The sequence below is a fragment of the Siphateles boraxobius genome, unplaced genomic scaffold, assembly GCF_051911475.1.
Source record: "Siphateles boraxobius isolate OS27281-9 unplaced genomic scaffold, OSU_SipBor_1 13, whole genome shotgun sequence".
Taxonomy (NCBI): Eukaryota; Metazoa; Chordata; class Actinopteri; order Cypriniformes; family Leuciscidae; genus Siphateles; species Siphateles boraxobius.
In genome coordinates, this window is record NW_027508733.1 from 22,170,001 (window position 1) to 22,193,484 (window position 23,484).

General features: G+C 39.3%; 3 protein-coding genes across 15 annotated transcripts in view; 2 read left to right on the forward strand and 1 right to left on the reverse strand.

Annotated features, from left to right (window-relative positions):
• tle2a (TLE family member 2, transcriptional corepressor a) overlaps positions 1-7,937 on the forward strand; it is a 34,489-nt gene extending 26,552 nt beyond the window's left edge. For 4 of the 10 annotated variants that reach the window (XM_077226604.1, XM_077226606.1, XM_077226610.1 and 1 more), the window contains 14 exons: positions 593-805; positions 2,244-2,306; positions 2,569-2,664; positions 2,768-2,812; positions 2,894-3,055; positions 3,336-3,462; positions 4,216-4,409; positions 4,493-4,572; positions 4,695-4,944; positions 5,034-5,281; positions 5,363-5,510; positions 6,137-6,287; positions 6,423-6,499; positions 7,125-7,937. In XM_077226604.1, coding sequence (XP_077082719.1) covers positions 593-805; positions 2,244-2,306; positions 2,569-2,664; positions 2,768-2,812; positions 2,894-3,055; positions 3,336-3,462; positions 4,216-4,409; positions 4,493-4,572; positions 4,695-4,944; positions 5,034-5,281; positions 5,363-5,510; positions 6,137-6,287; positions 6,423-6,499; positions 7,125-7,232 — 1,962 coding nt within the window. In that variant the 3' untranslated portion in view covers positions 7,233-7,937. Of the gene's footprint in view, positions 1-592; positions 807-2,243; positions 2,307-2,568; positions 2,665-2,767; positions 2,813-2,893; positions 3,056-3,335; positions 3,463-4,215; positions 4,410-4,492; positions 4,573-4,694; positions 4,945-5,033; positions 5,282-5,362; positions 5,511-6,136; positions 6,288-6,422; positions 6,500-7,124 lie in introns of all 10 variants that reach the window. The other 6 variants (XM_077226608.1, XM_077226612.1, XM_077226613.1 and 3 more) reach the window with 3 other exon arrangements.
• The window catches only part of LOC143736071 (uncharacterized), a 795,401-nt gene that overhangs the window by 512,138 nt on the left and 259,779 nt on the right, over positions 1-23,484 (forward strand). The gene's annotated exons all lie outside the window — the stretch shown is intronic.
• Positions 8,373-23,484, reverse strand: part of tle2b (TLE family member 2, transcriptional corepressor b) — a 47,367-nt gene continuing 32,255 nt past the window's right edge. For all 4 annotated transcript variants that reach the window (XM_077226619.1, XM_077226618.1, XM_077226617.1 and 1 more), the window contains 13 exons: positions 21,210-21,226; positions 19,574-19,708; positions 18,306-18,359; positions 16,243-16,401; positions 13,520-13,658; positions 13,275-13,444; positions 13,124-13,200; positions 12,283-12,532; positions 11,946-12,193; positions 11,717-11,864; positions 11,122-11,272; positions 10,903-10,979; positions 8,373-10,678 (listed from right to left, as the gene is read on the reverse strand). In XM_077226619.1, the coding sequence (XP_077082734.1) occupies positions 10,571-10,678; positions 10,903-10,979; positions 11,122-11,272; positions 11,717-11,864; positions 11,946-12,193; positions 12,283-12,532; positions 13,124-13,200; positions 13,275-13,444; positions 13,520-13,658; positions 16,243-16,401; positions 18,306-18,359; positions 19,574-19,708; positions 21,210-21,226 (1,733 nt within the window). In that variant the 3' untranslated portion in view covers positions 8,373-10,570. The remainder of the gene's footprint in view (positions 10,679-10,902; positions 10,980-11,121; positions 11,273-11,716; positions 11,865-11,945; positions 12,194-12,282; positions 12,533-13,123; positions 13,201-13,274; positions 13,445-13,519; positions 13,659-16,242; positions 16,402-18,305; positions 18,360-19,573; positions 19,709-21,209; positions 21,227-23,484) is intronic.

Genomic DNA, 23,484 nt, shown 5'->3' on the forward strand with positions numbered 1-23,484 from the left:
TAGTCACAACTCCATATTTTCGAATTTGGCTAAACAACTAGGCGACTAGTTTAGTTTATGTTAAGGGTTTAATCCCCATTTACGATTATTCACCTCTCATTTTCCATATTTTTATTCACTTTTCCGTTTTGATTTCTCACATGGCTGTCATCAGCTTCAGCTCAAGCGATTTTAATTTAATTTTATTTTATTTTATTTTGGGGTGCTCATTAGCGAATGCTGCGACAGTGCTGATCGCCCGATCCTCCCGTTAGAGCAGGTCAACACCATTTCGATAGGCTCCCTCACTCCCGGGACACTGGGAAGGGGTCATGAATGCATTCCTTTTGTAAAGGCCTCTTCGTCTGTGGTGCAGATCCAAGTCTTAACTGTGTTGCGTATTTTTTCTCTCTCTCCCTCTCCTCTCATCTCTCTCTCCTCCTCCTCGTGCTCTTTTCATTTCCTCTGGCTATCTGTTTCTTCACTCCACTTCCATCTCGGCCTCTGTGTCGCTCTTTTATCTCCCACACTCCCTTCATCTATTTTCCCCCCTCTCTCTGACCCCCGCCCTTCCTTCATCGCTCCATCGTCCTCTTCCTCTCGTTCCCTCTAGCAACAGCTGCAGGCCCAGCACCTTTCCCAGCATGCTGCCCAGGGGCTGCCCATGGCCCCTCACCCCTCCGGCCTGCCTCACCCGGGACTGGCTCTGGGAGGCGGCTCTGGGCTGCTGGCCCTGTCCGGGGCCCTCAGTGCCCAGCTGGCCTCTAAAGACGAGCGAGCACATTTGGAGGCAGTGGCGGCAGCCGCCGCAGCCGAGCACCACAGAGGTATAACAAATAAAATCATCCTGACCGATCACTTGACCAGTTTATTAACAACAGGAACAGGACTTACAAAATAAATGCATTTACAAGGGCAGTTAAAATGGAGCTTTGTCCAGTAATCGATGGGACGTCACAAATACGTAAACGAATTGATCTTTCAGGGCACACAAACCATGCGGCCAATTCTCGTCCAATTAACGAGTGTTAAGTCGAGCTACAATTGCTACAACTGTTAGTTTGACTTTGCAAAAACCACACTGGCATGGTTTCAGTTAGAATAAAGTGTTTTAAAAGGATGAATTACTGTCTTAGTACAACTGAAATTGAACTTTTAAAGTTATAAAATGTATAATTAAACTTATTGTTTAATGCTGGGTTCAGACTACAGGATATCAGCCCGATTTTGGCATGATCTGTTTGACGTAGGGTGTCGTGGGTAGTCGTAAACAGCAATGGACGTCGGGACGCAAGAATCGATCGTTTCATCTTGTATAGTTTGATATAGTGGATGACAACCATCGCCACGCCTGCGACGCTTCACAACGTCCCAACAGAAAGACTAGCTAGTTCCTTTTCGACGGGTTCATTCACATCTATGATGTTGACCAATAGGAGCACAGAAGCTAATCCGTAACTACTTTCAAACATGGCGAAACGAAAGAGAGATGATTTTATTGGTGCTGTTTGGTGAAATTATGCAATAGAGGAAGGCTTCTTTGAGGTATGTCAATAATACTCTAGCCTTTGATGTTTTCTTGAGGAACTACAACCAAAAAGGGAAAAAAGATAAATGCTGGGCTGGTGAACGATAGCGAAGGCGCTTCAGTGAACCGGTGAGAACTGGAATTAGCATTAAGCTAACACATCTCTTTGGTAGCCATTGTTTACGCTCTTGTTTCCAGAAAACAGTCGTTAGTTTCACCTTTTTGATGACATCACGTGTGTCGTCAAAGATGGCAAGCGATGATTGGTCGGAAAGCAGTGTGTAGTCTGACGTGTTTCTTGGGTCACAGCGCGATTGTGTTGTATAGTCTGAACCCGGCATAAGGTCTCACTCTGTATGTACTAAATCATCTGAACACCAATCAAACTAAACATTACTCGTTAGGGCTGCACGGATTTGAGAAAAAAAAAAATTCAAATTGGAATTAAAAAAAAATTTGTTTTTAAGGATGGCACAATTTGGCCATAAAATTATGTCTATCAATTTTCTATATAATAATACTTATTATTATTATTATTATTATTATTATAACAACCACATAGCAACATGCTAGTAATCGCAAAGCAATGCCCTTAATCTACCCTGAAACGTTGACCAGTTCATCTTTAAAACCTGCTGTTTTTAGCTGTGGTGTAATTCAAAGCCTTGTTTTGTCTGTTGGAGGATGAGTTTTGTCCAAATGTCATAGTCACATTGTTTGTTTTTTGGTTTGTTTTGACTGGCATCGGGGACGTTTACCTGCCCTTCCCATGATCCACACAGACCGTGAACCTGGACCAGTGAGTATCTGTAGTACCCTTTCATTTTCTTTCTCCCTCTCTGTCTCATTCTAGTTGAGTTCTTCTCAGTGCAGACTGTCATGCATTAGGCGTCTCTATTGCCTGTGGGTCCAGCAGTTATAGAGCTGATTTGATTTATCCCTCGTCTCCTACATCATTATCTCTTTCTTCTCGCTCACACACACTTACACGCACATCCTCTGTCTCCTCTGCCATTCTCTCTTTCCACTCTCATTTCCTCATCTTTCTCTTCCTCTCCCAGAGTTCACTCTCAAACGGAGACAAAGGCAGGTCTTCAGACTACCTCAGCAATGGAAAAAAGAGAAAAGCAGATGAGAAAGAGTTTATGACAGACTACGTAAGTGTTAAATTTACATTGTCCTCTCCTTTCATGAATCATAAACATGATCTTTATTTGATTTAAGCACACACGCTCAACTCTAAGGCGTTTTGTCTTTCAGGGCAGCGACGCAGAGAAGAGCGATGACAATTTGGTTGTTGACGAGGTCGGTTTGTGTTAAAGAATGAAAACAAGGCTGGCCATATTTTTCCCTGATTAAATCGTCATGTGCATTCCGTTCCCTCAGGACCCTTCTTCTCCAAGGAGCGTGCAGTCGTACTCCTCCAGAGAGAACGGATTAGATAAACTCCCTCCTTCCCGTAAGGAGCCTCTGCCCCAGGCCAGTCCAACCTCGCTGGCTTCCTCCAGCAGTGCTGCTTCTCCTTCACGCAGCAAGGAGCCTCCACCGGTACATATATAAATAACTCGAAAACAAACACAAACATGTTTGGTCGATGTTAAACAAATGCATTGCTCATTTAGCGAACAAGTTCCTTTGCCTCCCTCAAACGAAGGTGTCTTGCAGTGCACAATATAGTTGTTCCTCCTGCACATCTCATCCCTTGCTCCTAAAAATGCAAAAACAGACAGTTCCCGATTGAGATTGACTTACCACTGCATCTTTTTTCATTGACTATATACCTTTCCTGAATAATTAATGTGCGTAAATGTGTTCCCTAACCTTATAGAGAGAGAAGTCCAGCACTCCAGGGATGAAGCCTGGCACGCCCATGTCCCAGGAGTCGTCCACCCCTGGCCCCAGCGTTCCTCCGCAGTTTCGCCCCGTTCCTGGGAAGCCAGGCGTCGACCCTCTTGGTACGATTCTGTTTTATCCCGATAGTCCAAGTCTTTAGTGACTGTGTTTGTAGAGTGTTTAGTTCCACCAGGTTTGAATGTCTTTATTGGGGGTTGTCGGGTTGTCAGCCAGCAGAGGGCAGTAGTGGTCTTCCTGTTTCTGAGAGTACGTCTTGTTTTAATTGTATCATAGTGCTGAGCTCCTTTAATTTTAGCATTCTTGAGAATGATTTTAAAGGGTCTCATTTTTTTTTTTGCCAGGATCTTTTTATTAAAAAATGCATTAAAAATGCAATTCATACATACAATGACTTGAATGCCATTCTTCTATGATGAACATGGTATTAATGACAATTAAAATTCATTCTAATATTTTTGAGGACATAAAGTCCTACTGTCTTTATATCATTAGGAAGAAAAAGCGTTAAAAGAATGCAATTTGACGAAAGCTTGAAACCATTTTTTATTATTTCTCAAGAAAAAAAACGAGTTATTTTATTATTAAAAATATTTAGTAGTTTTACATAATTTTATCTTATGAAATGGCATGGCGTGACTCTGTAAATGTAATATTTATAAACTAATTCATGATTTTTGTTAAACGTTTTACCACAAAAAGAAATCTATTTAAAAACTAATTTGCAAAGGATTTGGTGCTAACTCTGCACACCTAAATGTATTTGTTCCGTTTGGTCAATTATTACTTAATCAAATGCTGCATCACTGAGAAACAAACCTCCATAACTCAGTTCCACCCCATTTTTGGATTCTTAGCTTTAGGTCTGAGGAACCCATTGGCTGTGCAGGGCGCATACCCCCCTGGTGCATTTGGGCTTCCTCCGGGAGTTAATGGGGAGTTGGCAGGAGCCGCGGGATACGGTGCCGGTCTCCACCTCGTCTCCCCTCAGATGAATGGCTCTGCTGCTGCTGCCGCGGCTGCCGCGGCTGGATATGGACGTTCACCTGTGGTGAGGGGGGGGAAAAACAGTTAACCCTACATTTTCCTTGTGCCTTTTACGATTTAATCTCATTGCCCTACTTACTTCCCAAGGTGGGCTACGAGTCTCCTCACCCTCATATGAGAGTACCAGGGTTACCTGGTAACCTACAGTCAGCAGCTTCTGGAAAACCGTAGGTTTCCAATGCCAGTTCCCATTTGTTTGACTGCTGATGTCAAATGTACCAATTCTCTAGTGTGAGCGCTCTTAGTCTAAACTGTCTTGAATTAAATTGTTCGTCTTTCCCGCCCCCAGTGCTTACTCGTTCCACGTGAGCGCAGATGGTCAAATGCAGCCGGTGCCCTTCCCTCCTGACGCCCTCCTCGGCCCTGGCATCCCGCGGCACGCCCGTCAGATCCACACCCTCAGTCATGGAGAGGTGGTGTGCGCGGTCACCATCAGCACCTCCACGCGTCACGTCTACACCGGCGGGAAAGGCTGCGTCAAAGTCTGGGACATCAGCCAACCGGGCAGCAAGAGCCCAATGGCCCAACTGGACTGTTTGGTGAGATCTGCGTCATGTGAAACTCTCCTTCTAGTTGGTATTTGCCATCCAAGTTGGACTAAATAATGTCTACCCTTTTGTCCAATCAGAATCGAGACAACTACATCCGCTCATGCAAGCTCCTCCCAGATGGGCGGACCTTGATAGTTGGAGGTGAAGCCAGCACACTCTCCATCTGGGACTTGGCCACACCGACTCCACGGATCAAGGCTGAATTGACGTCCTCGGCTCCAGCCTGCTACGCTCTGGCCATCAGTCCCGACAACAAGGTCTGCTTCTCCTGCTGCAGTGACGGAAACATCGTGGTCTGGGACCTGCACAACCAGACGCTCGTCAGGTATCTAAAGACTCCTGCTGGTGAGATAGACGCCGTTCTTCTTCCTGAGGTCATGTGATGTTCTTGTGTCGCCCTCCACAGGCAGTTCCAAGGCCACACAGACGGAGCCAGCTGTATAGATATTTCCAACGATGGGACCAAATTGTGGACAGGGGGTCTGGACAACACAGTGCGCTGCTGGGACCTGAGAGAGGGGCGACAGCTGCAGCAGCATGACTTCACCTCACAGGTACTGGGCATTTGAAGAGTTTTCATGCAACTCTTAACATTATTCAGGAAAAACTTAAACACATCTTTTTCTGTACATTTTGGCCTTCCGTTCACACCGAGACTGGGTCTTTGTCCAGTGCAAACTTGTTAATTTGAAAACGCCATTTTTACGTTGTAGTGTGGATTATGAAAACAGTGGTGTTTAAAAACAATGATGCATGTTTAGTCATGTGATGCATAGTATATCCGATATCTTTGGTTGTTCCAAAGGTGTGCCTGCTATTCACTTTCATAGTGTTGCTAAAGATAAATCTTTGTACAATCTTCTTATTACATTCCTGAAAAGAATAAATGCTGTCCTTTGGCAAAACAGACCATATGGGCTGCGTTCAAAGTCACCTTTTGACTGTTAAAAGAGTACATTGTATACAGTATGAATGTGTGAACTATTTTTATGTATAGACATTGATAGTATAGTGTCCATTGGATGCGCACTTGAGAATCTTGTTGGAAGTAGAAGATCATACTTGGACTTTCATGATCACAATCATGGACTTTTTGCCAACTGTTTTATGAATGTGTGTTTTGAAACTGTTTTGTGATCGTTTTTAGCATTAAACGATGTGTTTATTTGTGCACGCACAGATCTTTTCTCTGGGTTACTGTCCTACTGGCGAGTGGCTTGCAGTGGGGATGGAGAGCAGTAATGTGGAAGTGCTGCACGTCTCCAAACCAGACAAATACCAGCTGCACCTTCACGAAAGCTGCGTTCTCTCACTCAAGTTCGCCTATTGTGGTATGTTTGGTGGATTTTTCATTCTCTTAAAAACGCCTTTTTTACTTAAGAAATTCAGAAAATGATCATATGAGGTTGAGCATTATGGAAAAACGTAAAGATTATGCATAACACCATACTTTTTCACTTTTGCAGGTAAATGGTTTGTAAGCACAGGCAAAGATAATCTACTGAATGCATGGCGAACTCCATATGGATCAAGCATATTCCAGGTATTGTGCCGTTTGGTTTGAAAATGGTATCTGTTGATTATAAATACTACTGTGTTGGAGAGTAAATAACTAAAAGTAGTGATACTATTAACTACATTGTAAGCAAGTTTCAAAATGGTGCAGCTTTTCCAGTAACAAGCTACTACTTTTGTGTAGCGCTAAAATATACATTGCTTTTTTAATATCATGTTTGGTTCGTTCAAACAGTTTATATAAATGAACTACTTCATATTCATCTGTGCAGCATTTTAAATGTTTTGAGTAATAATATTTATACTGGTGCTCACTATTTTCTGCTTAATTGGAATCTATTGAAGTTTGTAGTTTATCTAACTTCTTTTTAAAGAGTAGCTTGAACTACTTTACATTTTTCCTTCACAAACTACAAGCTACTCAAAATGAGCTTCCCCAGGATTGTTGGGGTTTATCGGTTATATTGTGCTACAACTATAATGTAATTATATTTTTATCAGTATCATGAGATCATTCTAATGTGTCAGAAATGAATGTTTATTGTTGAATAGACTTTCTGTGTCCTATTTATCAGGATACAGAAGACAAACACTGATTAGAAAAGCTATCTAACACCTGAACAAACTCTCTAACTAATCGTTTTTGTCTCTAGTCTAAGGAATCGTCCTCCGTCCTCAGCTGTGACATCTCGCCTGACGACCAGTTCATTGTCACTGGCTCAGGAGATAAGAAGGCTACTGTGTATGAAGTCATTTACTAAACTGAATGTGTTCAGAATGTTGCTCATAAAACGAAAACAAAAACTGATTGGATTGAGGAGACCAGATTCATCATTATTTTGTCTCCGAGTTGGGAGACAAAAGGTGTGACATGGACACGAATATGGACTCGGAGACAGCAGGACGGGTGTACTTTTCAACTCCAGGATCGGATGGTGGATCTTCAGAACTGACCTTGATGTTTTTTTAATGCTGTGAGGAAAGCTGGTAGTCTAGCTTCAAAAACATGGAATTTCTCCAAAGACCTCCTCTTTTCTTCTTCTCTCTTTCTTTTTTTAAACAAGATGAAACCTCTGTAGTGAATATAGTAGTAAAATAAATCTTATTTTTTTAGCCTTTGGACTTTTCACGGAAATGGACAATTATGGAGCCGCAGTGGATGAATGAATTATGATGAGACCTTACGGACTGGCCTAAGACTTCTTCATTGATCGTTTTCTTAAAGCTGACCTGATCTCGGCTCTGTGTTATGATTGTATGGATGATGTATAAGATGATGGACTCTATGATGTAGGACAACAAGGATTTTAGTGTTTCATTGACTTCAGGGAAATGGCTATAAAGACACTCAGTTAATGTCCTATCACGTGAATACTGTATGTTGGAGCATGTTGAAAAATATTTTGACTGTTTGGTCGCAAACTCGGTATGTATGAACTGTAAATAAAGCTCTTTAAAAGCCAAAAGACACTTGCAATTATTTGTAGTTTAAAATCTAATTTCTAATGAATAAAGATAGTTTTGTTTTTACCCTGCATAATGATGTAGATAGTAAGTAAATCAAATAATTAGATTTATATGTTAAAATGCTTTCTGATATCCAAACTTGTTTACCCATTTTGAAGGATTATTAAAAAAAAAAAGCTTAAGAAAAATGCAGACCCCAAAGCTCATACTTACGCCAATTTTATTTACATATCTAAATTTTTTACTGAATGTATTAAATTCATTAATTTTAACCAAGTTGGTGTTCATGTTTAAAAAAAAAATAGATTAATGAATTTTAATACAATACAATTTGTTATTGTAAATAATTTTTGCATAAATATGAGTTGGTCTGGATAATCTAGTTTTTTTTTTATTATTCTTTGATATTGAACCACTCTCAAGAATGCAACAACTTCAAAAGATGACCACAAGTTTAATTTGTCAATGTATACATGTCTTTTACATCACATGGGAAGTGCTACAGGGATATCACAGCAATGCCTTCGAAAAAAGTTCCTTGGCTTTCGAAAAAGTCTTTAATGAAATCTTGACGGTGAACATTGTTCAGTATACAAACATAATGCATTATATAAGGGTAGATAGATACAGATATTTCTATAGCATGATGTCAAAGACAGATCGTGCAGTAGAGACAGTCTACCTTAAAACAGACAAATGCCACTGTTTGCAGGCAGCCATATTTTCAGCTATTTGAAAAATAGACACACCGCACTTTCTGGATAATAAACATACTGATCAAAACACTGTAGTATCACTGCTTACTATTGCCATAAAAAAGAGAAAGAACTTAATGATACAATTCCTTCAGTTCACAAGAAAAAACGGTTTGATTCATCCAACCGTTTTCTGTGCTGAGAAAAGCTTTATAGATCAAAAGAAGAATGAACAAAACAAAATTGTAATAAAAAAAAATCTGTTCCCAGCAGGATGTTTGGTGCATGTAGTAGATGAATTCTGTAGTTTCTCCTTGAACATTCCTGGTCAGGTTGGCAACCACAGCTCTTCTTATTAATGGTGTGCATCAGGGCTCTGTTTTAGGACTACTCAGATTTTCAAATATTTCTCTCTGTCTAACTTGAGAAGAGGTTACATTTAGGGATGTCATTTGATTAAAACATACATTTCAATTCATTACATGATATTCCTATTTATTGATTGCAATTTAACCTGTTATATCAATAATGTGGGGGCGGCAAATAAAATAATTGTATCTTTATAAAGATACTGTATTGCATTCTCTTCAACGCTGTTGATTAATTATACATTTTTGTCACATTTTTATAATGATTAATTTTTATTGATTTATTTTTAATGACAGTTTGTGATGGTATACATCATATACTAGTTTCAATTTTTTAGGTATTTGCATTCATGGTCCTAAGGCATTGCTTCATCTCACTAAAGTAGAGCTATCAAAGGTTTCCTAAAAGACAATTAATGACATGAAAATGAGTATAAAACCACAAATGAGCGCAACATCTGTATGATAATCCACAGGAATTAAAACAAATAACGGTCGTGGTTGTGAATATTTGCCACACGAATCCTGCATGATTTACCCTTGCTGCTCATTAGACACTGACGAGTGGAAGAAGGAAATTAAATGCAGGTTGGAGAATTCGACTGGGATTTGCCACATGAATGTCTAATTGGGTTGGATAGGCGAGTGGAGAATTGTTTGTACGCCCATTTCGTGTTCATCCAGAAATGCTCCAACGTGAGCATTTTCTCGTTGGGGGGGGGGATGATGTTGCACTCTCTTTATGGAGGGAGTTTGCAACTAATGAAATGATTGTCTGGTTTTGGTGTTGCTGTAAGAAGCAGCTCCCTAAGTACCAGCTGTCTGTGGGGCTTCCTATTTTAGCTTGGAGACTGTTCTAATTAACAACTCCACTCTCACGTGCTACGTTCGTAATGGAATACTAGCGTACTACATAATTCTCAGTATATACATACTGTTCATTACAATGAGAACAGAAAATTGTTAAGATAAATAGTACGCTACATTGTTGCATTTTTAATTAATGAGTATTGTGCACTTTGTTATTGTTAGTCACAATGTAACCAGAATATGCAACAAATCTTTTCTTCCGTATTGTGATGTATTGTACATTCGAATTGCTGAAAAGAAACAAAAATTACAAGGTAAAAAAATATAAAACAAATGAAACATGCATGGATGAATCGTTCACAGTACGATTATTCAGAAAATAGGGTGAATTTCCATTTCATGCCGACTTTAAACTGTAAGGTCAAGTTGAGCACATTGCCATGGGATACAGTATGTTATAGTCTTTTGACAGGACATTTTTAATGAAGGAAATCGTTCCTTCGAAATCGCTCAAATTTCGAAGGAAATCTTTACGAACATAAAGAAAATGTTCGTACTGTGCACAGGATACATACTGCATAAATAGTATTAGTATGTTAGTATGCCATTGCGAGCAAACCTTTCTCTATCTCTTAAGTTATGGTTACTGGATGGAGTGAAAGGACCGCAAATAGAAGAGCCATGGTTGCCTGCCACACGGCCATTATTGTGTCATGCTTGGCGCTCTTTGTTCATCCATCCGTCTGTCTTTGTCTGCGTTCAGTACACCACCTCATACACCGTGGCTTTCTTATCCCCAGAACCAGTTACAATATACTTGTCGTCTGGAGACACGTCACAGCTCAGGACAGACGAGGACTCCTTTGACTATAAAAGAGAGAGAGAGAGAGAGAGAGAGAGAGAGGAGTAAAATCATTTTTGAATCTAAACCGAGAACCGTCTTGCTTTTAATACAAGCTCTCTGTATGCGCACAGCTGCACTCTTATTCCATTCTGTTAATAGTATAGCAGCATTTAAAGGTTTAGGACATTAAAAACATCTCCGTTTACTATCCAAGGAAGAAAGAAAGTCATATGGGTTTGGAACAAACCTGGAAAATACTGGCTCCATATGGCGTCCTCCATGCATTGAGCAGATTGTCCTTTCCTGTGCTTACAAACCACTTTCCTGAAAGAGAAACAAATCATGTCATCTCCAACTCAGATTATGAACTAGCATTTATTTCAAATGGGGCATAAATTATAAAGGATCGTAATCGTATGATTGCAGGAGCAGTTTAGAAACCACAAGTTTATAGTGACTCTCGTACCACAATAGGCGAACTTGAGTGAAAGAACGCAGCTTTCGTGAAGGTGCAGCTGGTATTTGTCTGGTTTGGAGACGTGCAGCACTTCCACATTACTGCTCTCCATCCCCACTGCAAGCCACTCGCCAGTAGGACAGTAACCCAGAGAAAAGATCTGTGTGTGCACATAAAAACACTTAAAATAGACAGCAAGTAGTTCTAAAAACTGGTTGCAGTGGTGTTGCTATGTGATTTTTAGGATGTTCTAAGTGGTTGCCAGGGCATTGCTAGGCAGTTGCAATGTGGTTTTGTAGCATGTTCTGAGGTGATTGTCAGGGGATTTTTAGGGTATTGCTATGGGGTTGCTAGGGTGTTCAGGCAGGGTGGTTACTGGGACATTGTAAGTTGACATTGCTAACTGGTTTCAATCGCATTAGGGGATTGCTAGGTTGTTGCTATGTGGTTGCTAAGGTGTTTTGAGTGGTTGCTAGAAGATAGCTAGCTGGTTGCTAGGGTGTTACTGTGTAGTTGCTAGTGTGTTCTGAGTCAAAGGTTTCATGTTTTAAAAAAAATATATACCCAAAACTCCAATTCCTATGTTCCGACTGAGCTGCAGTACCTGTGAGGTGAAGTCATGCTGCTGCAGCTGTCGCCCCTCTCTCAGGTCCCAGCAGCGCACTGTGTTGTCCAGACCCCCTGTCCACAGTTTGGTCCCATCGTTGGAAATATCTATACAGCTGGCTCCGTCTGTGTGGCCTTGGAACTGCCTGCGGAGGGCGACACAAGAACATCACATGACCTCAGGAAGAAGAACGGCGTCTATCTCACCAGCAGGAGTCTTTAGATACCTGACGAGCGTCTGGTTGTGCAGGTCCCAGACCACGATGTTTCCATCACTGCAGCAGGAGAAGCAGACCTTGTTGTCGGGACTGATGGCCAGAGCGTAGCAGGCCGGAGCCGAGGACGTCAATTCAGCCTTGATCCGTGGAGTCGGTGTGGCCAAGTCCCAGATGGAGAGTGTGCTGGCTTCACCTCCAACTATCAAGGTCCGCCCATCTGGGAGAATCTTACACGATCGGATGTAGTTGTCTCGATTCTGATTGGACAAAAGGGTAGACATTATTTAGTCCAACTTGGATGGCAAATACCAACTAGAAGGAGAGTTTCATATGACGCAGATCTCACCAAACAGTCCAGTTGGGCCATTGGGCTCTTGCTGCCCGGTTGGCTGATGTCCCAGACTTTGACGCAGCCTTTCCCGCCGGTGTAGACGTGACGCGTGGAGGTGCTGATGGTGACCGCGCACACCACCTCTCCATGACTGAGGGTGTGGATCTGACGGGCATGCCGCGGGATGCCAGGGCCGAGGAGGGCGTCAGGAGGGAAGGGCACCGGCTGCATTTGACCATCTGCGCTCACGTGGAACGAGTAAGCACTGGGGGCATAAATGGACATTAAAGTGGTGGTTAACTCTAAAAATTAAAGCTTGACTTCTATTTTTCTGCAGAAAACAAAAAAAGGATATTTTGAAAGATGTTTTTGTCCATACAACAAAAGTTAATAAGGTCCAAACTTTGGACCCCATTGACCTCCACTGTATGAACAAAAAATGCTATTTTCAAGTTGAGAGGTGAGTCAGATGGTGGAAAATGGTCATAAAAACTAAATTACGACTGCTTTTTGGTGCAATAAACCACAACTAACATTATAAGTGGACTTCAAGGAACAGAAATTAAAATAAGAATAGGAGCTGATTCAATCCGTAAGTACTTAAGTTTGACAACATAATTATTTAAAGTTTGCATGTATGTGTCATTCAGTGGGTGCAGCAATAATTGGCTGCCTTAAAAATGGTAGCCTGAATTCAAGTGTTTTTCTCACTGTAGCTGACAGTGGGGGGCTCGAGAGGGGATTGTATTACAAGCACAGCAAACAAAAGCAGCATTTTTTTCGTCTAATACGCTGGTCATCGCTGTGCAACTCCATCTCAAAACAGAGGGAGGTAAAAGAAAGAGGAGAAACTCACGGCTTGCCACCGGTGGAGCCAGGCAGTGCGGAGGACAGCCCTGAGGGCCTAAGATGTGAACGTGATTCATAAGCAACCTGTAAAAGAGAGTATTCAAGGTTAAAGTGCTTTTCGGTAGACTTTTGTCAACAAGCTTCAGAAACACAGTTACCATAGGGCTGCGTGTGTAGGCACTGGCTGCAGCACTGATTTGGGGCGAGAGGGTGAGCGAGCCTCCGAACCCCCCTGGGCTGGCCAGCTCTCCGTTAAGCCCAGCGTGGGACACCACCCCGAAGTGAGCTGGGTAAGAACCAGGCGTCATAGTCAAGGGACTCCGTAGAGCTACAGAACACACAATTAAACAAATTATTTTCATTGAATTGTGTTTGCGATAAACGCAAACAGACAACGTCTTACCCAGAGGGTCTGCCGAGGACGCAGCTTTGTTGACCAGGCGTAAACAGGAAGTGCTGGGCCCGGGAGGACCCGGGGTGAGGGGGTCATGGTGAGAGGGAGAGGAATTGCCTGATTTAGAGGGCGACTGAGATTTTTCTGTCTGCCAATAGAACCAAGAGACAGATGCTATTATTCGTCATAATGACCCCATAGTAGGGGTGTAACAATATATCGTGTCAAAATATATCGCAATACAAAAATGCAACATTATGTATCGTGCATAGTGACAATCTGTATTGTGTATAGTTCACCCAAAATGAATGACTGTGCGTGAAAAAAATTACGTTTACAGAGTTTTAGTGTCAGTACTACATAGGCTTGGGCGGTATCCAAATTTTGATACCGTCAAACCTCCTCCCTATTTTACCGGGGTATACGGTATTACCGTGACTAATTAAAAAATATGACATAAGGCTCAGACAGCGTCACCAAACTGTTGGCTTGTGCCTACACCATTCAGAAACTGAATACCAGATCGGGCAAAAAAAAAAAACACAAAAAAATCAAGGCCAACCCGTGCACGTTGTGTCTGATCCCTGCTGACGACATTAAATGTAATATGAGCCTTAGCCCTATTTAGACTCGACTATTTTTAATACGTGGGCCGTTATAATATGGTGGCGCCAAATAATTTTTTAACCCAGGTGCTGAGGAAGTGGTAGATATAAATACTATTTATAAATGAGCAAAAATGGGACAATTAATAATATTTAATTATTTTAAATATGACAATTGTATTCATTTTATTAATTATTTTAATTAAATTAACAAGCAACGAGCGCATTTGTAAATCCGGTGACACGCGTCCATTGATTTTTATTAATACAACTTTTCTGTCAGTGCTGCAAAGATTAATTTGACGATCGCCATCTCCTAGTGAACGCGCATATATAGAGAGAAATGCAAATCATGGATTACATAATCAGAAGATATAGGCTAGCCTTTTTCTTTTCGTTTTGAATTGTTTCGTTTAAAGAAATTGACGATTGATATCTCCGTAGTGAACGCGCCTATAGAGAGAAATGCACATCATGGATTAATCAGAGAGTATGCTGCCTATATTTCTTTTCCTTTTGAATTGTTTTGTTTAAAGACATTGATGAATCGCCATCTCCATAGTGAACGATAGAGAGAAATGCACATCATGGATTACATAATCAGAGAGTAGGCTAGCCTATTTCTTTTCGTTTGGAATAGTTTCGTTTAATTTGATGATCGCCATTTCCGTATGAACGCGCATAGAGAGAAATGCTCATCATGGATTAAATAATCAGCGAGTGGCCTATTTCTTTTCATTTTGAATTGTTTTGTTTAATGAAATTTCAAGCTTTATTTAGATATCTGTCATGTCTGTGAGACATACACTGAGTTTCGGTTAATTTATGATGAGATTTCAATGCAAGTGACCGCACGATCATGTCATGATTATGTTGTCTACTATATTTGATTCTTATTTATTATTGGTTGATAAAAAAATTATTAAAATTAAGATACAATTTATAAAAAACGAAATTCACTAAAGAAAGGCCTTTTACAAAATGAAACTTAATTAAGTGGACAATGTCTGACTCCCGATGCATCCCATCTTACTCGTGCTGTTCAGTTTTCATTATCAACGTAAAAAAAATAGCATTATAATATTTTAAAAAATATAAACTAATGCACTTATTTAATGAACTCGGGGCAAAATGCATCCTCGCAGCAGTGAGTGGGTGGTTGTTTCGGAGATGCAACATTAGGTTAGAGGTGTTTCCATCTCTCGTGGTCACCTTTTTTATTGCAACATTTACAAATTGCCTCGTCAGTATTTACCGCCTCTCCCTTCTCTCTCTCTTTCTCCTCCACACTGTCATTTGATGACAACTACATAAGCATTTTTAGGCATTGAATAAATTATATTTATATATTATATATAAGTGCCGGTAATGACGGTATTGAAACTGATACCGTTGCTATTTTAAGACCCCGCGGTATACGATATTACCGAAATACCGCCCAACCCTAGTACTACATTAAACTACTATATATAATGTTGAATATAATGTATGATAATGCAATGGGGGAATATTTGTGGGTCCTGATAATGCCAAATGTCTTATGTTCCCAGTAAAACGTGGCCTACATTATTTTAAATATATCTAGTCAGTGAAAGAGTGCAAGCATTAGTCTAAAATAAATCAGTATTTTCAGCTTCAGAATCATGAATATTTTTATTCTGGTATCACTATTGTCCTTGTGAATTGGGTTACCAGCCCCAAGTCCAAGCCTATTCACTTCAAGCGATAATGTAATATCAAATTTAGCATTTTGATGGGAGTATCGCAATAACTGTATCGTGAGTTCAGTATTGTGATATGTATCGAATCGTGACATGAGGGTATTGTTGCACCCCTACCCTATAGTCACACTGATATTGAATTTATTACATTAAAAATAGCTATAAATAAATAAGTAAATGCATAAAAAAAAAAAAAAAAAAATTCTAGAAAATATATTTATCAGTAACAACAAAACAACATTTTTTTCTTGTTCCATACTAGCTGTACCCTATAGCTTTAGGCCAAATCTGCAAATCTAGCTTTTACAATAATTAGAAAGTAGAAGTACAAAGTAAAACAGTTCATATACTATTTAGTATAAGTGTAAACTGTGGCATATTAGGCATCTAAGGAAAGCGTTCCTACTTGTGAGGTGTCCTTGTTTTTGCCAGGGGGTGGGCTGTGTGGTGGGGAGGCCGGTGGGGGACTTGGGGATCCTGGGAGCTCTTTCCTCAGGTTTGGGGCTCGGTCCAATCCATTCCCATGAGGAGACAGAGGGCCACTGCCTATGGGAGAGGAAGCCTCCTGGAAACAGTGAAGGAGTTAAGAAGAGTCAAGAACCTGAGTGCATTATGCTTTAGTTTGGATATGTGAATTATCTTTTTACATTCTAGAATGTTAAGGCATGAATTAATAAGGTTGTTCAAAATAACATGGATGTTAACTTTGTTAACCTGGAGTTCAACAGATCAAGGTCTCATCCATTCACTCAAATGTGTTTACTCAACTGTAAATAACGAAACAGTGCTGAGAGGTCCTAGTTTAATCCTTGCTGTGGGATATTGCAGGAATTCGGATCATGTTTTTTAAACGTGTTAATTATGCAGCGGGGTCACTTAATGATTATAAAAGCATAGCGCTGACTCCAGCCGCTCTGCAGCTGAAAACAATCCTGATTCGCCTGTGCGATATTATCAGCAATTACTGAATGAATGCAGTTTAATAAATATGAGTGATGTTCAATATTTATCCAGTAATTGAGAAACAGAGCTGTAATGCTTTACCTTGAAATGGGTGATAATTGCATAGAAATAATCATAAAGAATGAGTTTTTCAGGAAGAATTGCATTTGTTTGTGCTGCTGTACAATCAAATACACATCATTAAGATTAAAGTCAGTGAAAGACTACAATGCTATAGGGTGTTTTTGGATGGTTGCTGTGTGGTCTGGCCCAAGTCTTCATGATATTAGCCTTCAGTAATGGCTTGGCTTGATATTCACAGGCATAGAAAGTTATTACATTTTGATTAATGTTTATGAAGTCTAACTTTTTTTTGGGCAACAATATACTGAATGAATGAACCGATGAATTGTGCAAAATAAGACCAGGAGCATGATTTAAGAAAGAAAATTGATGTAGAATAAGAAAACACAAATCAAAACAAAACAAATTAATGTGTTAAATTGATAGCCCTAGTTTAAAATTTATTTTGTATTTTATGACCGTGAAATGTTTATTTTGTTTTAAATTAACATTTTATTTGAATGATTTTTATTTTGGTTTGTTTTTTTGGTTTGCTTTGTTGTTGTTTGCTTTTGTTTTGTTTTGTTGTTTTGATTTGGTTAGGTTTGATTTTTGTTTTGGTTAGATTTTTGTTTAACAAAACCAAACAAAAATCAAAGCAAACCAAATTAAAACGCCAAACAAACAACAACAACAACAACAACAACAACAAAAACAACAAAGCAAACCAGAAAACAAAACAAAAATAAAATCAATAAAATAAAAATGTTAATTTAAAACAAAACAAAAATTCTTTGAGATAAAAAATACAAAATCATGTGAACTAGAAAAAATTGTTGTGCTCTAAATTGACAAGAAATCCTTTTGCTTCAGGTGCACAGAGCCAAGGGAATACTTGAAAACGAGCAAAAAGGTTTCTGGCCGCACACTGAATCCAGTACAGACTGAAGTCGTCTAGCAAAACATTTTTTATTTTGTGAGTTGCATTGTGCACGATGTGTGTGGCCAGCAACCTTTTTGCTCTTAATAAAATACTCTTTTTTATTTATTTATTTTTATTAAGGCTGTCAATTTAACACATTCATTTAGCTTATTATATAAAATAAATAAAAAATGCATTTATTTATGCCGATCAAATCTGTATGTAAATTCTGAAATTATGAATTTTCCTACCATCTGAGTTAAAAGTATCACAACCATAAGACAATATGAACCATAATTTTAATATATGACAATAAACAATAATATCGACTAAACCTACTTTTTGTAACGTCTATTAAATCTTGTTTACCACAATAATGACTTCATATTTTTTTGGACGGCAAATTTTGATATAAGCAACTCATTTTATTAATTAATCAGCATATCATCTAATTAATTTAATTAAGATGTTAAATCGATTGACAGAACTACTGTAAGTACAGACTTTCACTGATGTTAATTTAGCTGTGCGTTTGAACTGACCTCATTTGAGACATCTACCACAAGATTGTCCTCGCTCTTGTCTCCGTCACTATCCTAAAAGTAAAGAGGCAGGAGAAGGATGGTGTTAGACGACACACACACACAGGCACAAAAATATAAACCCCTATGGGATATTTATCAGGTACATGTACAACATTGCAGTGTCCTTTTTCTGCTCCTTCCGCACCCCTCCCTTTGTGTCTAATTTCACCAATCACAGTAGGGGAGACTCTCCCACCACCTTGTCCATCGCTCTCACACAGATCACACTCATCTCACTCTCCTCTTTCGCCCATCTCTGGGAATCAGGGATTGACAACGCACTTAGTTACCATGGCAACAGGGCTTTGATGTGATCATGGCCTGATGTTCCTATTACCATCACCCTATAGTGACATCATCCCCCTAATTACACCCGCCCGGATGGTCACATCCTAGATTGTATGCATTTGGTAAATGCATTGTTGAGCATAATGACCTATATTGAAAAATTATAGAATAAAAGAGATTTTACCTATACATTAGGCATACGTTTTTATTTTAATATAATGTGTATTTTTCATATTAAAATATAGTTGTAAAATTCTATTTTAATTATTTTTTAATTTATTTTTATTAATTATAATATTCATATTATACAATATACATATTACATTTCAATTAATTATAATTAATTAAATAATTCTATATTTTTATATAACAATTCTATTTACACAATTTTAACCATTATTTTCCTTAAAACTATATCAAGCAAGCCTGTACTGAACCCAGAACATTGTCCAATAGCAGTCCAGTAAACACTATAGAAGCTGCAATGAAAGAAAATGTCAATACAAATTCACAAAATTCAGTCAGAATTGTTAGATAGAAATGTTTTACAATAACGCAGATGTTGTGCTCATAACTATCCAGAACATACTCTTTTCAGTCAGGGACTGAAACAATTATGAAGTTGAATTTCAGTTAAGAATAAAATTTCATTTCTCTGGGAATTAGTAAAATATATATAAAAAAATCTCTCTCTCTCTGTATACATATATATATATATAGATAGATAGATAGATAGATAGATAGATAGATAGATAGATAGATAGATAGATAGATAGATAGATAGATAGATATAGATAGATATAGATAGGTAGATATATAGACAGACAGACAGACAGAGAGATTGATAGATAGATATTTAAACTAGGACTGTCAGTGTAACACACTCATTTAGTTAATTTGGGGAAAGACAAGAATGATGTCATCATCATGTGACATACGTAGTGAGACGGGATGACGTCTTTGTCATCACACCGTCTGCGTTTGGCATCACTGCTGGCCTGTGAGGGATACACCCCTGAGGGACCCTGCCGATCCTCTGCTGCCTGACTGTCAGTCGACGACACTGACTTACTCTATAGACACAGAAAACACAGCATAAACACACACACACGGTCTCATTCCCAAATAATGCAAAAACTTGTGCAAAGTTCACATAATAGTTCTTTGTTCTGATGCCATTTGATGATGGTGATCGCTTTGAGTTGGAAGTCAATAACAACAAATGTCACGGTTTCTCGAGTGTCTCTTAACCAAACGTCATGATGTCAAACCTGCGCCATATTTGACTTGAGAACTACAGTGGAAGGGATTTTAAAGGTAAATTCTGGTATTTGGCCACTAAGAAAGATCATTGTATGGAAAAGATGTGATTAAATGATGACCGTTGAATTATCCCAAAACATTTAGTCACCATCCAGCGTCAACTGTCCCGTCTCTCAACTTTTATCATTATGTGGAGTAAGCAAAACCGGTCTCAGATCAGTGACTTCAAACAACTTTGTTTTCTGCAACGATGCAGTTGTTTGAGCCAAACAGGAAGTGCATTGGACTGAGATGAGAAAAAGTGCACAAAGAAGCCCAGTTCTCTCAAACAAATCTGTTTTCTCCTAAATCTCTCTCCCTCTTTTCACTCCCCCTCGCATAGACCTTTCCTTGACTCCCTCATTTTCATCCTTTATAGTCAGCAACAAGAAATCATCTCAAAGAATTTGACTGTTATGAATCATTCTCCTCGGAGTTCTCACTTTTTTTTTTTTCAAATCAAACTCTTAAAGGGAAAGTGCACCCAAAAATGAAAAATCTATCATTATTTACTCGCCTTCATGTCGTTCCAAACATATTTTCTGTTTTTTTCTTCTTCTTGAATCACAAAAAAACTATTTGGAAGTATCTTAAAACATCTATTTTCCATAAAATACCATAAAAGTAGTCACCAGATGCAAGACTTAAATTTAAACCATTATTCCCTGAAAAGTTTGCCCTCTGCTGCTCATACAAGTCATATCAATTTGGTATGACATGAGGGGGAGTACATGATGACCTTGCAGTAATTTTTTGGGGGAACAATCCCTTTAAAGCAAAATCAAAACTTTTAAAGGGACAGTACACCCAAATATTAAATGCTGTGATTTTTGTACTTGAAAAAAATAATAAAAAAATTTCACTATATTACAAGTCTCCTGAAGACATTTTTTCATAGCTTTTAGATCATTTTTAACTGAAAACGCTAACCTCCGCAGCTCATACAAATCACAAGAGTTTGGAACGGCATGATGGTAAGAAAACCAGCAAGCAAGTTTCATTTTGGGGTGGTCTTTTCCTTTAAGGCTAACTGTGATGCAACCAATTACAGAGAATTATGGTTTGTTATATTAAAAGTACAGAATGAACGCTTTTCCCTAGTGCTAATGGCAGAGGGCAGAAACTGTGCTTAAAGCGTCTTAGTTTAAAGTGTGCTGGTCGGATTTCATAATCCGTACTTCTCTTTAAAGGACTCTGTATTTGGAATCATCTATCAAAGTCAGTGGGATGGAGACACATATACACAAACAAACACACAAGTTTGATACTCACCCTGCTGGGCGCACCCTCTGGGAGCGGAGGAGAGAGAGAGACATAAAGAGAAGGAGGGGTTGGGGATTGACGTCAGTCTAGATAATAATAACAACAATTCCATAGCAAGACAAGGTCATGCTGAAAAATCCAGTCAGGATGCAATAAAAATACATCCATTGTATTGAGTTCCCAGAACAAGTGGCCCCTCTGGCCTTCAGTCTATCAGAGCTTCAAGGCTTCTCAGAAGTATATCCAATCTACTGTAGCAGCTCAACACACCCTCCTTCTTGCTAGTCTTCCGTTTAGTTTTTCTTGGGCCAATTTTTGCTCCAACACTCTCTTGTAATGATCACTTCAATATTCAGAAGAATCGTAAGTGCACATGGACGGTGCCATAATGAAAGTTTATCAACAAACTAGTTGGGGTTGTGTCAACAAATAAATCATAGCGGACGTTAATTGTTATTGGTCACAAAAACTGTTAATATTTGTGAACACTTCATGCATTTTGTGCACTGTTGATGACAGGCTTGTGCACAATTCAGAATTGAATTGAGAATGACTCCTAAATTCCAATTCAATTCTTGAATTTGAATTGAATTTGAATTGATGTCAAAAACAGGATCTAGAATTACAATTCGAATTTGAATTAAAGGAAGCAGAATTGCAATTCAAAACAAATTCTAAGAAATTCATATAGATATTTTAAGTGAAGTGTCTAACAATGAAGCTTTACAGTATATGTCAGATATGATTGCATTACATATTCTATAAATGATATTAGTTTGAACTACTTGTACAGATTACATTAACTGGAAATATTTTCCCCCAGCAATGAACTTTAAAAGCTCTAGTCACAGACCAAATAATTAAGTTTGATTTATTGTAATTGTAATTTTGTGGAACATGATAGAACATGACTCCCAGAATTACTTTAGTAAATCTTTAGAAGAAAAAAAAAACTATTTTAGGTGGACATTTGTTTTTTATATATACAGGTCCTTCTCAAAAAATTAGCATATTGTGATAAAGTTAATTATTTTCCATAATGTAATGATAAAAATTAAACTTTCATATGTTTTAGATTCATTGCACACCAACTGAAATATTTCAGGTCTTTTATTGTTTTAATACTGATGATTTTGGCATACATCTCATGAAAACCCAAAATTCCTATCTCAAAAAATTAGCATATCATGAAAAGGGTCTCTAAACGAGCTATTAACCTAATCATCTGAATCAATTAATTAACTCTAAACACCTGCAAAAGATTCCTGAGGCTTTTAAAAACTCCCAGCCTGTTTCATTACTCAAAACCGCAATCATGGGTAAGACTGCCGACGTGACTGCTGACCAGAAAGCCATCATTGACACCCTCAAGCAAGAGGGTAAGACACAGAAAGACATTTCTGAACAAATAGGCTGTTCCCAGAGTGCTGTATCAAGGCACCTCAGTGGGAAGTCTGTGGGAAGGAAAAAGTGTGGCAAAAAACGCTGCACAACGAGAAGAGGTGACCGGACCCTGAGGAAGATTGTGGAGAAGGACCGATTCCAGACCTTGGGGGACCTGCGGAAGCAGTGGACTGAGTCTGGAGTAGAAACATCCAGAGCCACCGTGCACAGGCGTGTGCAGGAAATGGGCTACAGGTGCCGCACTCCCCAGGTCAAGCCACTTTTGAACCAGAAACAGCGGCAGAAGCGCCTGACCTGGGCTACAGAGAAGCAGCACTGCAGTTGCTCAGTGGTCCAAAGTACTTTTTTCGGATGAAAGCAAATTTTGCATGTCATTCGGAAATCAAGGTGCCAGAGTCTGGAGGAAGACTGGGGAGAAGGAAATGCCAAAATGCCTGAAGTCCAGTGTCAAGTACCCACAGTCAGTGATGGTCTGGGGTGCCATGTCAGCTGCTGGTGTTGGTCCACTGTGTTTTATCAAGGGCAGGGTAAATGCAGCTGGCTATCAGGAGATTTTGGAGCACTTCATGCTTGGATCTGCTGAAAAGCTTTATGGAGATGAAGATTTCATTTTTCAGCACGACCTGGCACCTGCTCACAGTGCCAAAACCACTGGTAAATGGTTTACTGACCATGGTGTTACTGTGCTCAATTGGCCTGCCAACTCTCCTGACCTGAACCCCATAGAGAATCTGTGGGATATTGTGAAGAGAAAGTTGAGAGACGCAAGACCCAACACTCTGGATGAGCTTAAGGCCGCTATCGAAGCATCCTGGGCCTCCATAACACCTCAGCAGTGCCACAGGCTGATTGCCTCCATGCCACGCCGCATTGAAGCAGT